The sequence below is a fragment of the Passer montanus genome, unplaced genomic scaffold, assembly GCF_014805655.1.
Source record: "Passer montanus isolate IOZ18808 unplaced genomic scaffold, ASM1480565v1 scaffold37, whole genome shotgun sequence".
Taxonomy (NCBI): Eukaryota; Metazoa; Chordata; class Aves; order Passeriformes; family Passeridae; genus Passer; species Passer montanus.
In genome coordinates this window covers 2686243-2701352 of record NW_024368485.1, presented here as the reverse complement: position 1 = coordinate 2701352, position 15110 = coordinate 2686243, and the positions used below count along the sequence as shown (strand labels likewise).

At 41.6% G+C, this 15110-nt stretch overlaps 2 protein-coding genes across 7 annotated transcripts in view; one reads left to right on the top strand and one right to left on the bottom strand.

Moving 5' to 3' along the window:
- Nucleotides 1-15110, top strand: part of MACROD2 (mono-ADP ribosylhydrolase 2) — an 852624-nt gene that overhangs the window by 97517 nt on the left and 739997 nt on the right. The gene's annotated exons all lie outside the window — the stretch shown is intronic.
- FLRT3 (fibronectin leucine rich transmembrane protein 3) lies at nt 1019-13973 on the bottom strand. 3 transcript variants are annotated; one of them, XM_039717135.1, is made up of 4 exons: nt 13400-13467; nt 9223-9288; nt 5473-6214; nt 1019-4384 (listed from the first exon to the last, which is right to left on the bottom strand). In XM_039717135.1, exon 4 carries the CDS (start codon nt 4337-4339, stop codon nt 2390-2392), a length of 1950 nt encoding a protein of 649 aa, XP_039573069.1. In that variant the 5' UTR covers nt 4340-4384; nt 5473-6214; nt 9223-9288; nt 13400-13467; the 3' UTR covers nt 1019-2389. The 3 variants fall into 3 exon arrangements, with proteins under 3 accessions (XP_039573069.1, XP_039573070.1, XP_039573068.1); XM_039717136.1 differs by lacking the exons at nt 9223-9288; nt 13400-13467 and adding an exon at nt 13642-13973; XM_039717134.1 differs by lacking the exon at nt 9223-9288 and having other exon boundaries at nt 13400-13525.

Sequence of the window (15110 nt, the reverse complement as noted above, 5' to 3'; positions counted from 1 at the left end):
CTGGAGAACTTCTGGCAAAGAACTAGGCTCTCTTGCCAGTGACCCAGCCATTTCATGGGCTCAGATATCAGGGATGCCCCTGTGTGAGTGTAGACAAGGAACGGGTCTGTCCAGTCCCTCTGTGTCATTTTCCTTCCCTGCTCATTGCTTGGGAAGCTTTTTGCACATGAGGCTTCACATGCTCAGTCTTGGCCTTCTTGCCTTTCCCTAGATTGGCACCTGATGGGACAACAGAGCAAAAGAGTCTTGTTTGGTGCATTGCACTGAGCTGAGTGTTACACTCCCCTTTCCAGGGATCCATTCAGTGCTCCATGCAAAGGAGACATGGTTTGTACAAGGTCAGTAAGGAAGCACAGTGCTGCATGCCTCCACTGCTCAGGAAACTGCAGGAGACATTTCTGAAAGTGGTGTCTCAGCAGTTCCATGGTACAGGGAGTTTGGAAAGGAACTTCCCTAAGCACATCTGGAAAATGAGGATGAAAAAAAATGTGTGTCACTGGAAATTTTGGGTCTGTGCAGTTTGATAGATCCCTGGTAGGAGATTCATTTGAAGGCTGATTACTGAAACTGTTAGTCTCAGTGTTGGTCACTCTTTCTTCATCTCTCATTCTTTACCACTCTTAGGGAAACAGACAGGCCAAGCAGCACTAAAATTCTTACAGAATTAAACTGCATGTGGTATACATTCCTTCTTGTCTGAGATATTGTCTGAAATATTAATTTTTTTCATCTGCTGTTTCTTTTAAAAAACCCCTCTACTTCAGAGGGTTGTAACTCCACGCCTTCCCTCCCTTTCATTGCTCACACTGTTTGCTGTTGTGAAAACTTTTTTTCCAAGAGAAAAGAAGAAAACCTGCAAGGGTAATACTGTTAACCTGAACACAGAGAGAGGTGAAGCTCATGACCTGAGAAGTAGTAGCTTCCAAGTGGGTTTCTTATCAGAGCACTGCAGAGGTGCAGCATACTTTTGAAGTAGTTTTTCAACTTCATTCATGAATAAGACCAGTATTTTTCATAGTTAAGTTACATATGAAAAGGTGGGTATTTTATTATTTCCTTTTTTCTTAGTTTTTAAAAGCTTGATACATGTAGTGTTGGATCAAGGCACACACAAGACTGGCCAAAGGGCGTACAAAGCACTTTGGTTTTTAGTTGAACAGAATGATTATTGCAACAAAGAGTGGCTTGGGGTTTAAACATGAAATAGCTTGTAGTTCAGCAGGAAGGCAGAAAGAAACATGTTACCTTACAGATTTTCCAAGGAAATTCTGAATAACTGTGACAGTAATGGGCAGTATTCCTGACTGTAACAGCATTATACTGAACACAGACTCATATATGCTTCAGATAGCTGCATTCTCCATTTGTCTGCTCACCTTTGGGACCACAGTTTTTGAGACCTTGCTTTTATTGCCTTGGGTTTTGTCCTGCTCTCTTTTCTTGTGAAACTGCACTTTCAGCCCTTTCTCTTTTCAAAGCAGTTTCAAAGTGTTGTCTCTGTCTTCCTGCCTTTGTCTCCCAAATGCCTGTGAGCATCCCTCACTATTTTGTCTGTAATATACAGACCACTGATTCTGATAACAAAAAGACTATTCCTGAACTGTATCTACCCCCTTGGTTTGTAGAGCCTACCACTTTATTTTGAATTTCTTTGTTAGGAATTTGATTATGTTTTCCTCTAGGGATTACAGGTTTTTTTTTAATGCTTGCCAAAAGCTTCAGTCTCATGCATATCATCAATTTGATTATTCTCATTTAAACTGGATTTCACTACTGTTGAATGGATATATCCAGACAGCTGATATTGCCCATTACTACACACATTTTTGTTTATTGAATATTGTTGTGGTTTACAGATTTAATAGACCAACACTGGAAGTTCTGTGAGTTTTTGTAACCACTTTTTGATCTTCCTGACTTGCCAGGTTCGACATTATTTTATTGATACCAAAGTGAAAAATGACCTGTGCTTACACTTACAAGGATCTCAGATGAATGTTCTGACTGCTCAACACGGCAAGAAAATTCACTTTCACAGTCAACAAGTCATCTTACTCAGTAGAACACAAAAGTTAAATGGTCTGTAACTTCAATATTAGCAAGGAAAATACAGTACAAATTACTAAAAAATACTAAAATATAGAATTGTGGTCAGGTATCCCCACTACATTAATCGCAGCAGTAGCCTGAAATTTGAAACTTTTAATAAAAAGTTCTTAAATATAAATTATATGGCAAATGTACAGTACATTGCTTTGTCAGTCTTTTAATCCAGTGTTTTGCAGTAGAACAGCAACTGTTAAGTCAGTCTTTTCTTGTTTTCTTTAAAAAACAAAACAAACCCAAAAAGCCCAACAAAACCCAAACCAGTCTTTCACGTCCCTCAGTATCATGAGTGTGAATGATCTGAATCTGGAATACCACTGTCTCTGTAGCTCCTGTTACTACTGCTTTCACTGTGGCTGTTCTTGTACAGATTCATGCCATTAGGTGGGAAAATGGTGTGTATTACAAATTCCTCCTTGGACACTTGGTCACTGGTTATTGGTATCATCTGGAAAGAAGTCTCCCTGATTTCCAAGATGGAGTTATCCTTCTTGGTTCCTGCTTCGGCATAGTCATCTTTTCTCCGGCGTCCCTTGCTGTAGGTGCAGTTCCGGGAGAACAGGGACCCGTTTCTGTGCACGTACCAGCAGACCAGGGCCAGCAGCCCTATGGCCACCAGCGCCACCACGCCGCCGATGATGGCGGCCAAGGGCAAGCTGGAGTTTTTGTAAGGTTCTTTCTCCTGCTCCCGGTTGAGGGTGGTGGTAGGGTTGTACATCTTAAGAGGCGCCGTCTCGGTCTCGATGCATTCGGGCGTTTCGTCGGAGAGATAGATGTTGCTGGTTTCCATGGGAACCATGCACACACGGTATGGTGACTCTGGTTCGAGAGCCGTGAGCAAATAGTCGTTTCTGTCGCCTGTAACTATAGTTTCAGTTATAGATCCAAAGGCAGGGCTGTGACCCATCTTGAGCCAGCTCAGTCTCAAAGCAGTCATTGGTAGTGCAACTTTCCAGGAGATGTGAATAGTCTCCGTGCTTACGGATTTCACAAATATTGTAATGATTTTGCGTACCGGGCTTGCTGTGGTTCTGTAGTTTTTATTTAGGTTGGGAGTCTTGACGTCTGGTTGTTTGGTCACAGAAATGGGCCAGTGTCCCTGGGCTGGGTATAACGTGTTTGGTACTGCAGTAGTGATTTGGATGGTGCTTATCACGCTATCGTCCTTACAGTCAAACAGTTCTGCACTGAGGTCTTTGATAGCCATTCCACGTACTTTTTCCGGTGCCTGACACATCAGTCCACGTACGTTCACTTTTAAAGGCAGTGACTGTAACCAGTCACGTACCCATTTCATTTTGCACCCGCAGTGCCAAGGGTTGTTGCGAAGAAAAAGTTGAGTGATGTTGTCCAGATCATCAAAGACACCCTGAGGTAAATTGCTGAGATTGTTATTGGACATATCTAGTCGATACAACTGCCGTAAGTAAGAGAAAGCATTGGGTGGCACACGGTTGATGTGGTTTTCTTGGAGATAAAGCTTTCTTAGGTTTGTTCCCGGCAAATTCACTGGTGCAGCTGTGAGTGAATTGCGGACCAATGACAATTCTGTAAGATTGACTAGATTAATGAAGACTTTGTCTCCTAATCCATGATTATTTAGAAGATTTCCATCTAAAACAAGGCGTTTTAGATTTGTAAGGTCTTGAAGGGACAGCTCAGAAATTGTGGAAATACGATTATCATCCAAGCGTAGCTCTTCTATGGTTTTAGGCAAACCCCAGGGAATGGTGCTAAGGTGATTTCGAGAGAGAAAAAGAAGTCTGAGATAGATGTTGTCCCGGAAAGCTCCATCCTCGATGCTAACGGCAGAAACAGAATTATCATCCAAATGCAGTTCTTCCAGATAAGGAATTTTTGAAAGTGAATCATAAGTAATGGTCCTTATATTGTTCTCCTGCAAATGCAGTTCCTTAATGTACTTAGGGAGGTTAGTGGGGAATTCATCTAGGCTGTTGCGGTATAAATATATTCTTTCCACCCTAAGCAAGTTCTTCAGTTCTGAAGGAATCCCAGCATTATTTATTTGATTGTTCTGAAGGAAGAGGGTAGTTGCATCCTCTGGGATTCCTGTAGGAATAGACGTCAAATCGCGATCATTACAATATATGAAACCCACATCACAGCGACATACTGAAGGGCATGGTTTGGCACTAACAGAATAAGGTGCCATGTCAAGTAACAGCCCTATTTTAGTCCAAACTAGGAAGATGCTCCAGGTAACACTAATCATGGTCAGGAATGATGAGATTTCTATACAGTTCTGATCTTCAACAATCTAAAAAAACCAAACAAACAAAATTATCCAGATCATCAGTGAAGAAACCACAATAAAAAAATCAACATTACAGAAGACATCTGAAACACACATTAAACCAAAATTCAAGTGCGTAGATGCATTTTACTCTCTTTTCCTTACATCAGTAATTCTACTACTTGTACTAATTCAATTAACTAAATAGGTTATTCTGCATAGTGATTGAAAATAATATAATCAAGTATGCCTGATCTGTGAATTATTTTGCTTAAGCAACAAGACTCTTTCTAAGGATTCCTTCCCATTTCATGTGTACCGACAATCTTTGTTCACAGATACCAGATAAGAACAGAACTGAAGTCACACCAGAGTTCAAGTAAATCATTCTATATCTGAAAGATAAGAAGTAATTCCTAAGCCAGCTAACTTCCTCAGGAGCCCTTAAGTGAACTATAAAACCCTTACCAAACCCACAAGTCTCGTGGTAGCTATTTCAGAAGTTCAAAAAAAGCCCCAAAAGCAAAGCATAAAATGCAGACAAAAGAGTGAGGGCCAGTGAAGACATTTTCCCAAGTCTTTCCCAGTGCTCAACTTCACAGTGTGTAACTTACAAACACTGTGCACTATTTTGCTTGCTTTTCAAGCTTAAGTGACTGCTCAGAAAGGTGAATGTTACAACTGGGAGGTAACTGGTAGAGCTATGGCTTTCTAGTTCACTGGATGAAATATTTCATTACATGCTTAATTTCATGTTTAAATATTTGTCATTCTCAAAAGTCGTCTTATTAAGTAGCACACTCATAAGAGTCTATTTGGCAGGTTTAACCACATTTTCTCATCTTATTACTAGCATAGTAGAAATTAACTCTTGAGACTGAGATTGTACTTTGCATTAGTAGTGTGTTTGTACACTGAGCTCAGGTAATTAGCATTTTTATAGCTTTTAAGACAACATAATTCAATTACCATTGTAATTAGGGTTGTGAGAACTCCTGCAAGATGACCTATGCATTAAGCGGTGTCATGACCTTTTCTCTTATGGGTTCATATATTAATTGAACTTTATTCTCAGAGGCGTGAAAAGGAAAATAAATTTATATTGATCCTACCGTATTTAAAGGTATGAGTAAATTTTGTGCTTGAGGATATCCAGTGAAGGGATGTCTTTCTGCCCAGTCACTCTTACGGTTTACTCCATGAAGCAGTTTTCTCTCGATGGTGTTTACTCAGATGGTCCTCGCTGGTGGTGTGTGTTTCCTGGCTCCTGGCACGATACTCAATGAGCATTCCAACCAAGATTTATCATGGTACATAAGCACACCAGGCCCCAGCGCAGAAAAGCTTCAGCTTCCTTCTATTTTAGTCCTCATGTAAAGTCTGTGAATGAAGAGCCTCTTTTGTTTGGTTTAATGCCTTTAGCAGGAATTACTTTCTTTGTAACTCTTACAAACTCTTCTGTGCAGCGTCGTAGTCAGAGGAGGGAACTTTAGTGCCGCGTGATAGAAACCATTCATTGCTGAGGCTCGAAGGATTGCAGCCTCTTCAGGAGGTCAGGAAAGGGATGCTCTTTCCTATCCAGAATTATCCAAGTATGACCTTTGTACAGTAGCTACATCCTGATACATCCACACCTTTTTCAGAGAACCATTTTCCAACTCTCACTTTTTAACGCTTCTTCCAAATTTGTAATGCAGGAAAGAATTCCTCCTGTGCTGCAAGAATGCAAGTTACTTTACCACAGAAACATCAGGCAATTCAGATGGTTTTCTTCATTATAAAAAACCCCCACAAAAATATGATTTCCTTCCCAGAAAACTGCCCTTTGAAAGCTTTCCTCGAACTCCTAATGTCCTGCAAAAGTAAAAACAAAAAAAAAATTGAATTAATAACAACTGGTGCATACTAGTTTTAAGGGCTGCATCCCCTGTACATGAGTAGCACACCTTGTTTCCCCAAGGCATTGGTATTTCAGTAAAATCAACAAAGCTCTTTCAAAAAATCTTTTGCTGTGTAGTTTCATGTTACTGCAGTTTTGCTGGAACTGTATTTTCCCTTGTTTCAGTAGAAAATTAAAGGCAGAGAGTAATAAAATATTTGTAAATTATGTTTTTCATCTGATGTCAAATGCCAGTGCTACCTCCTTGGAGGAGGCCAAAATGGTTGCTTGCTTTGTGTTCCTGGTAAATAGATGATATTCTCCTTGGTTTTAAGTGTAAAAGGAGCTACTTACTCTTCACTAGCTACTGTATGAAAGGGAAAGCATTTCTGCCAAAGTATTGTATGAATATATTTCCCACTCGCAGCATGTTGATTCTGAGCTAGGGACCAGCCAGGCATCTGTGTCTGCTTTTTGGCAATACATAGGTGGGTTTAGTCTGTAAAATTTCTAAAAAGAAGAAAACTGTTATTTCTTTCATTTGTATTTCTTACAGAATGCTAATTTTTTTCTAAACAGCATTTTTAACTTGGGCTACTTTGTATCACTACTGCATAAAGTATCCAGTGAGACACCAAGGCCCCCAGCGAGTTTGTAGGCAGCATGTCTGAAATAAAAGTGGTTAAATATGAAATGAAAAAAATCCTCAACGTGTACTTGCTTTTCCCTTTTGTGACATCACGTTTGTCCAAGGGACTGAGCACAATCCTTGGAACCAAAATACTTGGCAGGAACAGTGTGCTGAGTAATGATTGCCTAGCTGCCTTCCTGGGAGCAAAACTAGAGCATCTTCTGCTCCTCTGTAAAATACTTGACCTAAACACAAGCACTCTCTGTTTTAAAACTGTCTTTTGCAATTTGTTGCAGGTCTGTTATGAAACAGACCAGTCATATTCCTTACAGCAACACAGAATATGCAGTGATATATTTAAATAAATAAAAATTCTGCTGCTCTTTTTCACAGAAAAATGTTAACCATTAAAAAAAAAAAAACCCAAAGCCCCCCATTTGAGAGATGGTGTGACTACTAGTGAGGGAGTGGAAAAGACTGTTCTCTCCTGCTGCTGCTTTCATGCTCCTCTGAGCTTTGTTTTCAGCATCTTGTTTTCAGCAGTTGTCCAATGGAAAAAAAAAAAACTCAAAATGAGAGACCCCCACGGTGGCATAAATAACTATTTTTATGTATACTTTATTTAGGGCAAAAACACAATCTATGTGGCCATATTTCAGAATAGAAGGGAATGCATGTTTAGTAGTAACTTATGTAATTTGGGTAAATTATATAATCATTATGAAATGGAACAAAAAAGCTCTGTATTCTTCTAGTGTCTAGTTTTCCTGCTCTGTATTACTCAAGTGTTTGGGGAAAGAAGCCCAGGCCCTATTCCTAAAACTTTGAAATACAGAATGACTTAACAGCTGTAGGAAAAAAATTAGTTCTTAGGAACTAATGTGAAGTCGTGATAGAAAGTATTTTCTGGAAGGGTATGGTGAAATAGGAATATAAATTCCTTTAATAGGCCTTTGAAGGCTACAATAACTTTTAAGTACTTAAAATCATAAATTTTCTTTAGAACTCTGAGCTGTAAAAAACTTGTTAGTATTAAGCAAAACGTTGGCTCTAGTATGCATACATTACATAGATACATGCACACAGCAAGTTCATTTATTTTACCTTTCTAGCACATAAACTGTTTCCTCTGTGCTTCATTTGATAGTCATCTCTTCATTTATTGCCACTATTATAATAGCAGTAATGTGTAGGATTAAAATGAAAGCACTAAAGCTCATTAAGCTCCTGGAATTTTTTTTATCCTCTCTCTCAAAATTACATGAAAACAAGAGCAAGAAAAAGAAAAGGTCTCTTTGGAGAAGACGACACTGTTTCAAAAATGTGGATTAAGACTATACCCCCCACTCCCTTTTCTAAACTTAGAATAGTTTTCTTCAGGTCTTGATTGTTTGATATCTTGCACTTCCCTTTTATATCTCAAGCTATAGCTGAAAACAATGTTTTTGCATATCAAAGGCTCCAGTGATCTGTCTACAGAGAAGAAGGGAATCGTGCTGCCATGCTCCAACTTTCCCCTTCTTGAGCTGTCTCTAAATATTCCCTGACACCAAGTCATTATAGCTGATCCGGCAGGATGAAAAGAAAAGTGACCCCCACTGGTACAGACACTGTGTCCAGGTTTCTGCAGCATCAGACTGGGAGGCTTCATGGACACACGGTTTTGAAAGAAGCCATTATTTTTGAGCAGACCAGATTTTACAAACTGTGCTAATAATTTTTAAATACAAAAATCAGTCCTTGTTTTTTGGTAACAAAAGTAACATTGGAAAAACTGAACAGCAGCCTTTTTGCTCTTTATTCCAAGTTGAATGTTTTCCTGAACTTTTCTGAACCACGTGGTTAAATTAATTTTCCTGGGACTGTGTAAGCTAGTGAATTACTAGAGATACCAGGAACGTGTGGACCTTGCATGTGGACTTACTGCTGTGGTACAGCTAAGGGGACATGCAATTTTAAAATGTTCAACATAAGTTGAGCTATTTTAAAAAAAGTTAATAAGAACATTGTATTTACCCTGAAGTATGGAGTCCAGCTGCACTCGCAGCCAATGGTTTAACAAAATAAATAGTTTTGGTATATTTGAAAAGTTTGGATTCTTTCTAAAAACAGTGTCAAAGATTTCTTTCCAAGCTAATATAAAATGTGAATAAAATCAAGACCTGCCTCACTTGAGGTCACACAATGCTTATTTGAATTTCTAATCTAGCTCTGTGTTCTCCAGCAGTAACTCTGGTAGCTCAGTGGCTTCTTTCTTAACATCAAAGCAACAGAGGAAAGGGAAACGACTAGGTATTTTTAGGTTGTAAAAGACAAAGCTATTATTCAAAGCCACCACTAGAATATACATACTTGATAAGCCAATTTGCTTAACCAGGGTACTTCTATTCCAGAATTAGCTCTGTATTTGTTTAGAATCTGAAACATACCAGAAACACAAAATATGCTTATTTCTTAAAATACTTGTGAAGTCCATCTACTGCTTATAATGTCAGTTATGCTTACAAAAGTCATGCTGCAGCTTAAACAGCTTCACCAACTTTTTTTCTTTTTTAAAGAAGTTCCACAGTGCTAATCTACACTTAAAACAATGTCCACACTTTGTTTTCTTTAAGTGTATTACTCAGGGTTAGTTGATAGTGACAGCAAAATGCTTTCTAAGCACCCTGTCTAGGAGCTGCAATTTCCACGATCATCGGATTTCAGGAAGGTGCCCCAGCCTTTTGTTTGGCGCTAGGCAAGCAGAAGGTCCTCTAGCTGTCTCTCCAAGGGGTAAAAAATGCAAAGGAGTTTGTTAAAGTGAGAGTGAGCCCTTCAGTCAGACTGTAGCACTGCCTGTTAGTGAAATTTGTTACTGTTTTTTGTTGGAGATTTCATTCACTTGCAGAAAACTTGCTCGCACTTCTTGAGCAGTAGGAATAATACTGCTTGTGTCTTATTAAGTCTAACTCAAGTGTCCTAAAAAATGCAAATTTTTATGTGATCTTCCCTCAAATGCAAGTAAATCTGACTTAGAAATGAATTCTGAGTAAAAGCTTGACTCCACACCCAAGATCAGCCAAACCTGTATTTGCTGTAGAGGATGGAAATGAACTAAGAGTGGTTCTCTTCTGAAGTTTACTTCTAAAATGTTTCCTAGTTTTGAAGATGCTGGGTTGAAAAGACCCAGAGTATTACTTTATTCCTTCTCACTCTCTTGTTTTGACTACTCTGCTGCAGGAAAGGTTGCACGTTAATAAAACACTTTGTGGGGGGGTCTTTTGCAATGGATTTTTGGTTTGTGTTTTAGTTCTCTTTTGAGTTTAGCCAATTATGGCTTCTAGGTTTTCTTTCTGAGAGCTGCTGCTGAGGTAACTTGTCTGGGCATTAAATAAAAGAATAGAGAACAAATGCTGCCATTGTTTCAAGGGGAAAAAAATCTGGTTTTCCCCTCTTGACAAGTTTAGGTAGAATTATACCTGATAGGGAGTTTCTGGCACAAAATTCCCGACATGTAAAAACATTACTTGAACACTAGATAAAGTTTCAGTAGTTTTGTTTCTTTCCTTTTTAAAGCAGCTGTTTGCTCATCTCCTGATTACTAACTTTGCTCCTCAAAAAATTAGAAAAAAATGTGAAGCTGTAAGAATGTTTGAATTCTTACAGCTCATGAAAGGCAGAAGAGAGTCACGCCACAAGATATGTACTGAACACTTTTCAAGATTCCTGCCCTGAGTGGTATTTGGCTGCTTTTAAAAAGAAATGTAAGCAATCACATATTAATTCTTCCGTGCATTCCTGCGCTTTGAAGTGATTAAGGAAAAAACTTAAGAGCTAACTAGCCATTAGCATCCATGCTTCCTGCTAGGAGACGAAGATGGCCATCTCCCAACTGCAGCCACTTCAAATAACTGCAACTGCAAAGTTTGCAAACTCCAGCAATTGCTTTGATTAGTCACCACTGCCTTACACAATATCAGACAACTTTTAGCTACTGGTGACAGAGGAAAAAAAAAAACCCAAACCAAAACAAACACCAAAAACCCCAACCCAGAAACTCATCTTTATTTCGTTCTTCCTGTAAAATGTATCCACTTTATTTCTGGAGATCAAAGCTCTCTGCGAGTTTACTACAGAGTTTTTTGCCCACTGGGGGGTGGTACATGCTACAAAACCTGTGCTTTTAAGAGCCACAAGTCAGATGTTTTTTGCTGCTGTCCAGTCTTCTCTGCTTTAATTACAACAAAGTCTCCTGTTGAGAAAAACAGAGGCAGCTTGCAAAGGAGGGAGTTATAAAAAAATAAAATTAATCACTCTTCTAGAGAGTTTACAGAATTTCCCATGCTGATTACTTGCAGTATTTATCTGGTTGGTCTCCAGTTAAAATGGTATAAGTGTACAAAAAGGAAAAAAAAAAGAGAAATAGCATTTAAAATATATTCCAAGGGCTGTCACTGTTTCTGGTATACAGGAGGAGCACAGAAGACAGGAAAAAATACAGCTTTTAGAAGTGATTAAATGTGGATGGAAAAATAAAAAAGCTTGATAGCAGCATGAAGTAGGATTAGAATAAACCCAGTGTATTTCAAGATAATTGGCTTTCTGTAAACCCAGGTATACCTTTTGTTTATGAAATATTTGAAACCCTATCTTAAACAGGGCTGTATTGTATGGGTTTGGAATAAATTAAAGCAAACTTGAAGGTGGGTTTTCTTTTGAGGGAGGGAAGGGCACTGAAAGCTCTTGAGTATGACCTAATGCGTGGCATATATTGACAAGGAAAACACAGACTGATCTTTCTGTTTAATAGCAAATAATTATTTTCTTTATACACTTGAATTGACAAGTGCATTTTTCAGTCTAATTCAAAGAAATGTTCATTAAGATGCCATATCCCCAGGCAATAGATGGGGAGCATAACTGATGCTTCTATCTTTCTGGGCAGTATATTTTAGACAAGGAAATTGGGGTCAGGATAATGAACTGGTTTTTTTAAGTCTTATACAAAGAGGCTGAAAATGTTCAAAGATGTACATGGAAATGCAAAATCTTATTTCAAACAGGCAAAGTGAACATGCATTCAGCTAATGTGCAGGAGTAAGATTTAACTGTAAAGTAATTCTGCATTTTGGTGTGAATCTGGTGTAGAAAATACTCCACTGTACTCTGTTAACTGACCAGAACTGATCCCTTGCAGAAGGGAAGCGACTTGCCTTCAGCCCGAATTAATAACCCGTCGGTAACAGCATTCCATGAATTAGTTAATTACACACACTCGTCCTCGCGTTTGCAACACTCCTTGCAACTTTGCCTGGATGTGCCAGGGTTGAGCTCAAACCCCTTTGCGGTCTGAGAGATTAAAATTGAGGCGACCTCAAAGAGCAGGACTGAGCCAGAAAGGCAGCTGTCTGTGCAAGAGCTGAGCTTTTATTCACCAAGGGGATGAGCTTGGAAACTAAGCAGGAATCCAAAAAAAGAACCAGCCAACCAACCCCAAAATCAGAAAGCTGTGCCTGCTTGCTGTGAGCCATGGCAGATGCTGGGAAGCAAGACCACTGCGTTGGGAAATGCAGGAATACTTGGGCTCTGCCTGATCAACTAAGTTGCAGCTCCTAATTGCATTTGAGGAAAAGGGTTAAAACAAAAAGATTTTGGCACATCCAGCAGTCGTGAAACGATTTTTGAGCTCAGAATCACGTAGAGATGAGGTGTGCACCATAGTGAATTATTTATTTGCAAGCCATTTATAAATTAATTAGCCTGTACGAGGGCACACAAACACTTAATACACTGAAAACAGCTGAAAAGTTGATTAGAACTAGGCGAGGACCTACGGAATGGCAGGAGGATTAGCAGCCAGCCCTTCTTCCCAAAGAAAGTGGGGCGTCGGGGCGGGAATTTGGGCCTGTTGCATTCTTTCTGTGCAACCATTTTGTTGCCCATCTTCTCGCCCGCAGACTTTGTGGTGCGGGGGACAGCGCTGCGCAGGGGCGCGAACGCATCGCCTCGATTTTTTTTTTTTTTTTAATAGATGCAGCAAGAAGATTTGGTTTTTTTTTTTTTTTTTTTTTTAAATAGATGCAGCAAGAAGGGATGGAGGGAGGGGGAAGTTCCTCAGCCGTGGGAGCGATGCGGGGTACGCGCAGGATCACCCCAAACCATCCGCGTTAGAACGCGCGGCCGGGGTCCCAGCGCCGCGGGGCGCGGGCGCTGCTCTGCGGGTCCCCCGCGCCGCTTCCCGCCCCCGCGCAGCGCGGCTTTGCGCTGCCTCCTTCTCCGGGGGCCGGGGCAGCGCCGGCACCGCACGCCCGGCTCGGGGAACCCCCGGGTGCGCTCCAGATGTGCGGGCTGAGCCCTCTGCGCTCCTGCGCGCCGCGCACCCCGCCGGCAGGGAGGGCGGGCGGGCTCTCCCCGCCGCAGCGCCGTGCCCGCACTCCGGGCGGTGGTGTGGGGAGCGCGCCCAAACTTCCCTCCGCATCCTCCTCCTTCTCCGCGCCCCCCGACCCGCGCAAGTCCCGCGGAGGAGAAGAAGCGGTTACCCCGCGCTTACCTACAGAGAGGCGCGCAGAAGAAGGGAGGCGGTCCCGGCAGCAGTCCCGGCGGGGCCGGGAGCGGAGCGCGGTGCGGAGCGGGCGCTGCGCTGTGGCGGAGCGGCCGCGGACGGAGCTCGGCGCGCGGGCGGCCGCTAGGGGGAGCAGCAGGCGGCGCCGCGGCCCCGCCACGCGGGGGGTGCCGGGGGCGGCCGTGGCGCCTCGGCCCTCACGGGGTGCGGGTTTAAAACTAATTCTTTACCTTGTTTTTGACGTGGCAGAGAAGCGATGGGGCCGCTGGTGGCCGTGCCGGGAGCGGGGTGGCTCCCCTGCATCACTCAGTTCATCCCCCAGTGCTCGGTTGTAGGCTGGGCAGGTGATCCCGGTTCCCTGGTTTTGGGTCCAAGGGCCAGGACAGGCCGCGAGTTTCACGAAGGGGCTTGACAAAACCCTGTTTAAAACACAAATTATTAAATTTCCTCAGCCCCAGTCTCTCCCCTGGCATCTCCCTGGCCGTGTAAAGCGTTGCAGGCTAGTGCAGCCTTGGAGGATTGGAGGGTTTTCCCGAGGTGACTCCTTTTGGAATCATCGAGCGCATTCCAGTGCCTGGTTCCTGCTCCACCCGGGACGGCGCTCACCGGGAGATCCCTTATCGTGCCCGGCGGGACTGAGATTGACGGGGAATTGTGTTCCTGGCCAGGCTGCAGTCCTTAGGGATTTTTCCTAAAGTTTCTGCCCTTCAAACACAAGCAGAAATTTGTGGTCATTAAAGGGCAAAGTAGAAAACATCTTCCCCGGGCGTTTTTTCATAAAACCCAGTTTCCTTGACCCGTAGCTTACAAGGACACAACTAGCATTAGTTTTGGCAGATGAGGTTGATTTTTCTATTGTGGTTTTTTTTTTTTTTTAATTTCCCATTAAACGGGGTGCCTCTCCCAGCAGACAGCTGCTGCATTCATGAGCATCCCGTTCTCTTCGTTAGCTGTCCACAAGGGATCATCTTGGCCACCTCACGCAGGGTTTGACCAGCGTGTTCTCCAGCACAGAGCCAACGTCTGGGGGAAGGCAGACTCCTGAAAACCAGCTCTGCTCATCCTAGTTACCCTCCAGTTGCACTTTCTGTGGTATCAGAAGCCTACAAAACCCAGCTCCATTGATTTCAAAGAGGGCTCAACTTCTGTAAATCCTATAGAAACTGCCACATAGGTGCACCTTCTGTGTAAAGTTTGAATACTTCAATTGCTGTTGATATCTTTTGTCAAAGACAAAACCAGACAAACTTAAAAGTGTCAAACCTCATCCTTTCTCAAGAGGATTCCAATAAATTTTTGAATGCTGCTTGATGGATTTGATACTTAGATATATGAAATGTTATATACATGCTGTATTTATTCTACTAATTTAAAAAAGATCTGGATTGATCTTCCTTTATAAGGAAGGAAAAAGATTTTTTCGCTGCCACTTCAATTCTAATCTTTCCCTGAGGAGAGTAAAAACTAATAATAAATTGACTTCAGGTTAAGGTGCAATTGTCTGTATTGATAGTCCTGGCAGTGAGCTGTGCCCTAACCAGCTCAGAAAAATCAGGTGTATTGCATATACATCTTAATGCACATCTAGCACATTATAGACAGGCATATGGATGCATATGTACATGTATCATATGAGTGGTGATATATCTGGTACTAAAATGCTGCAGCTCTCCAAAAATCAGGTGTATTGCATATACAT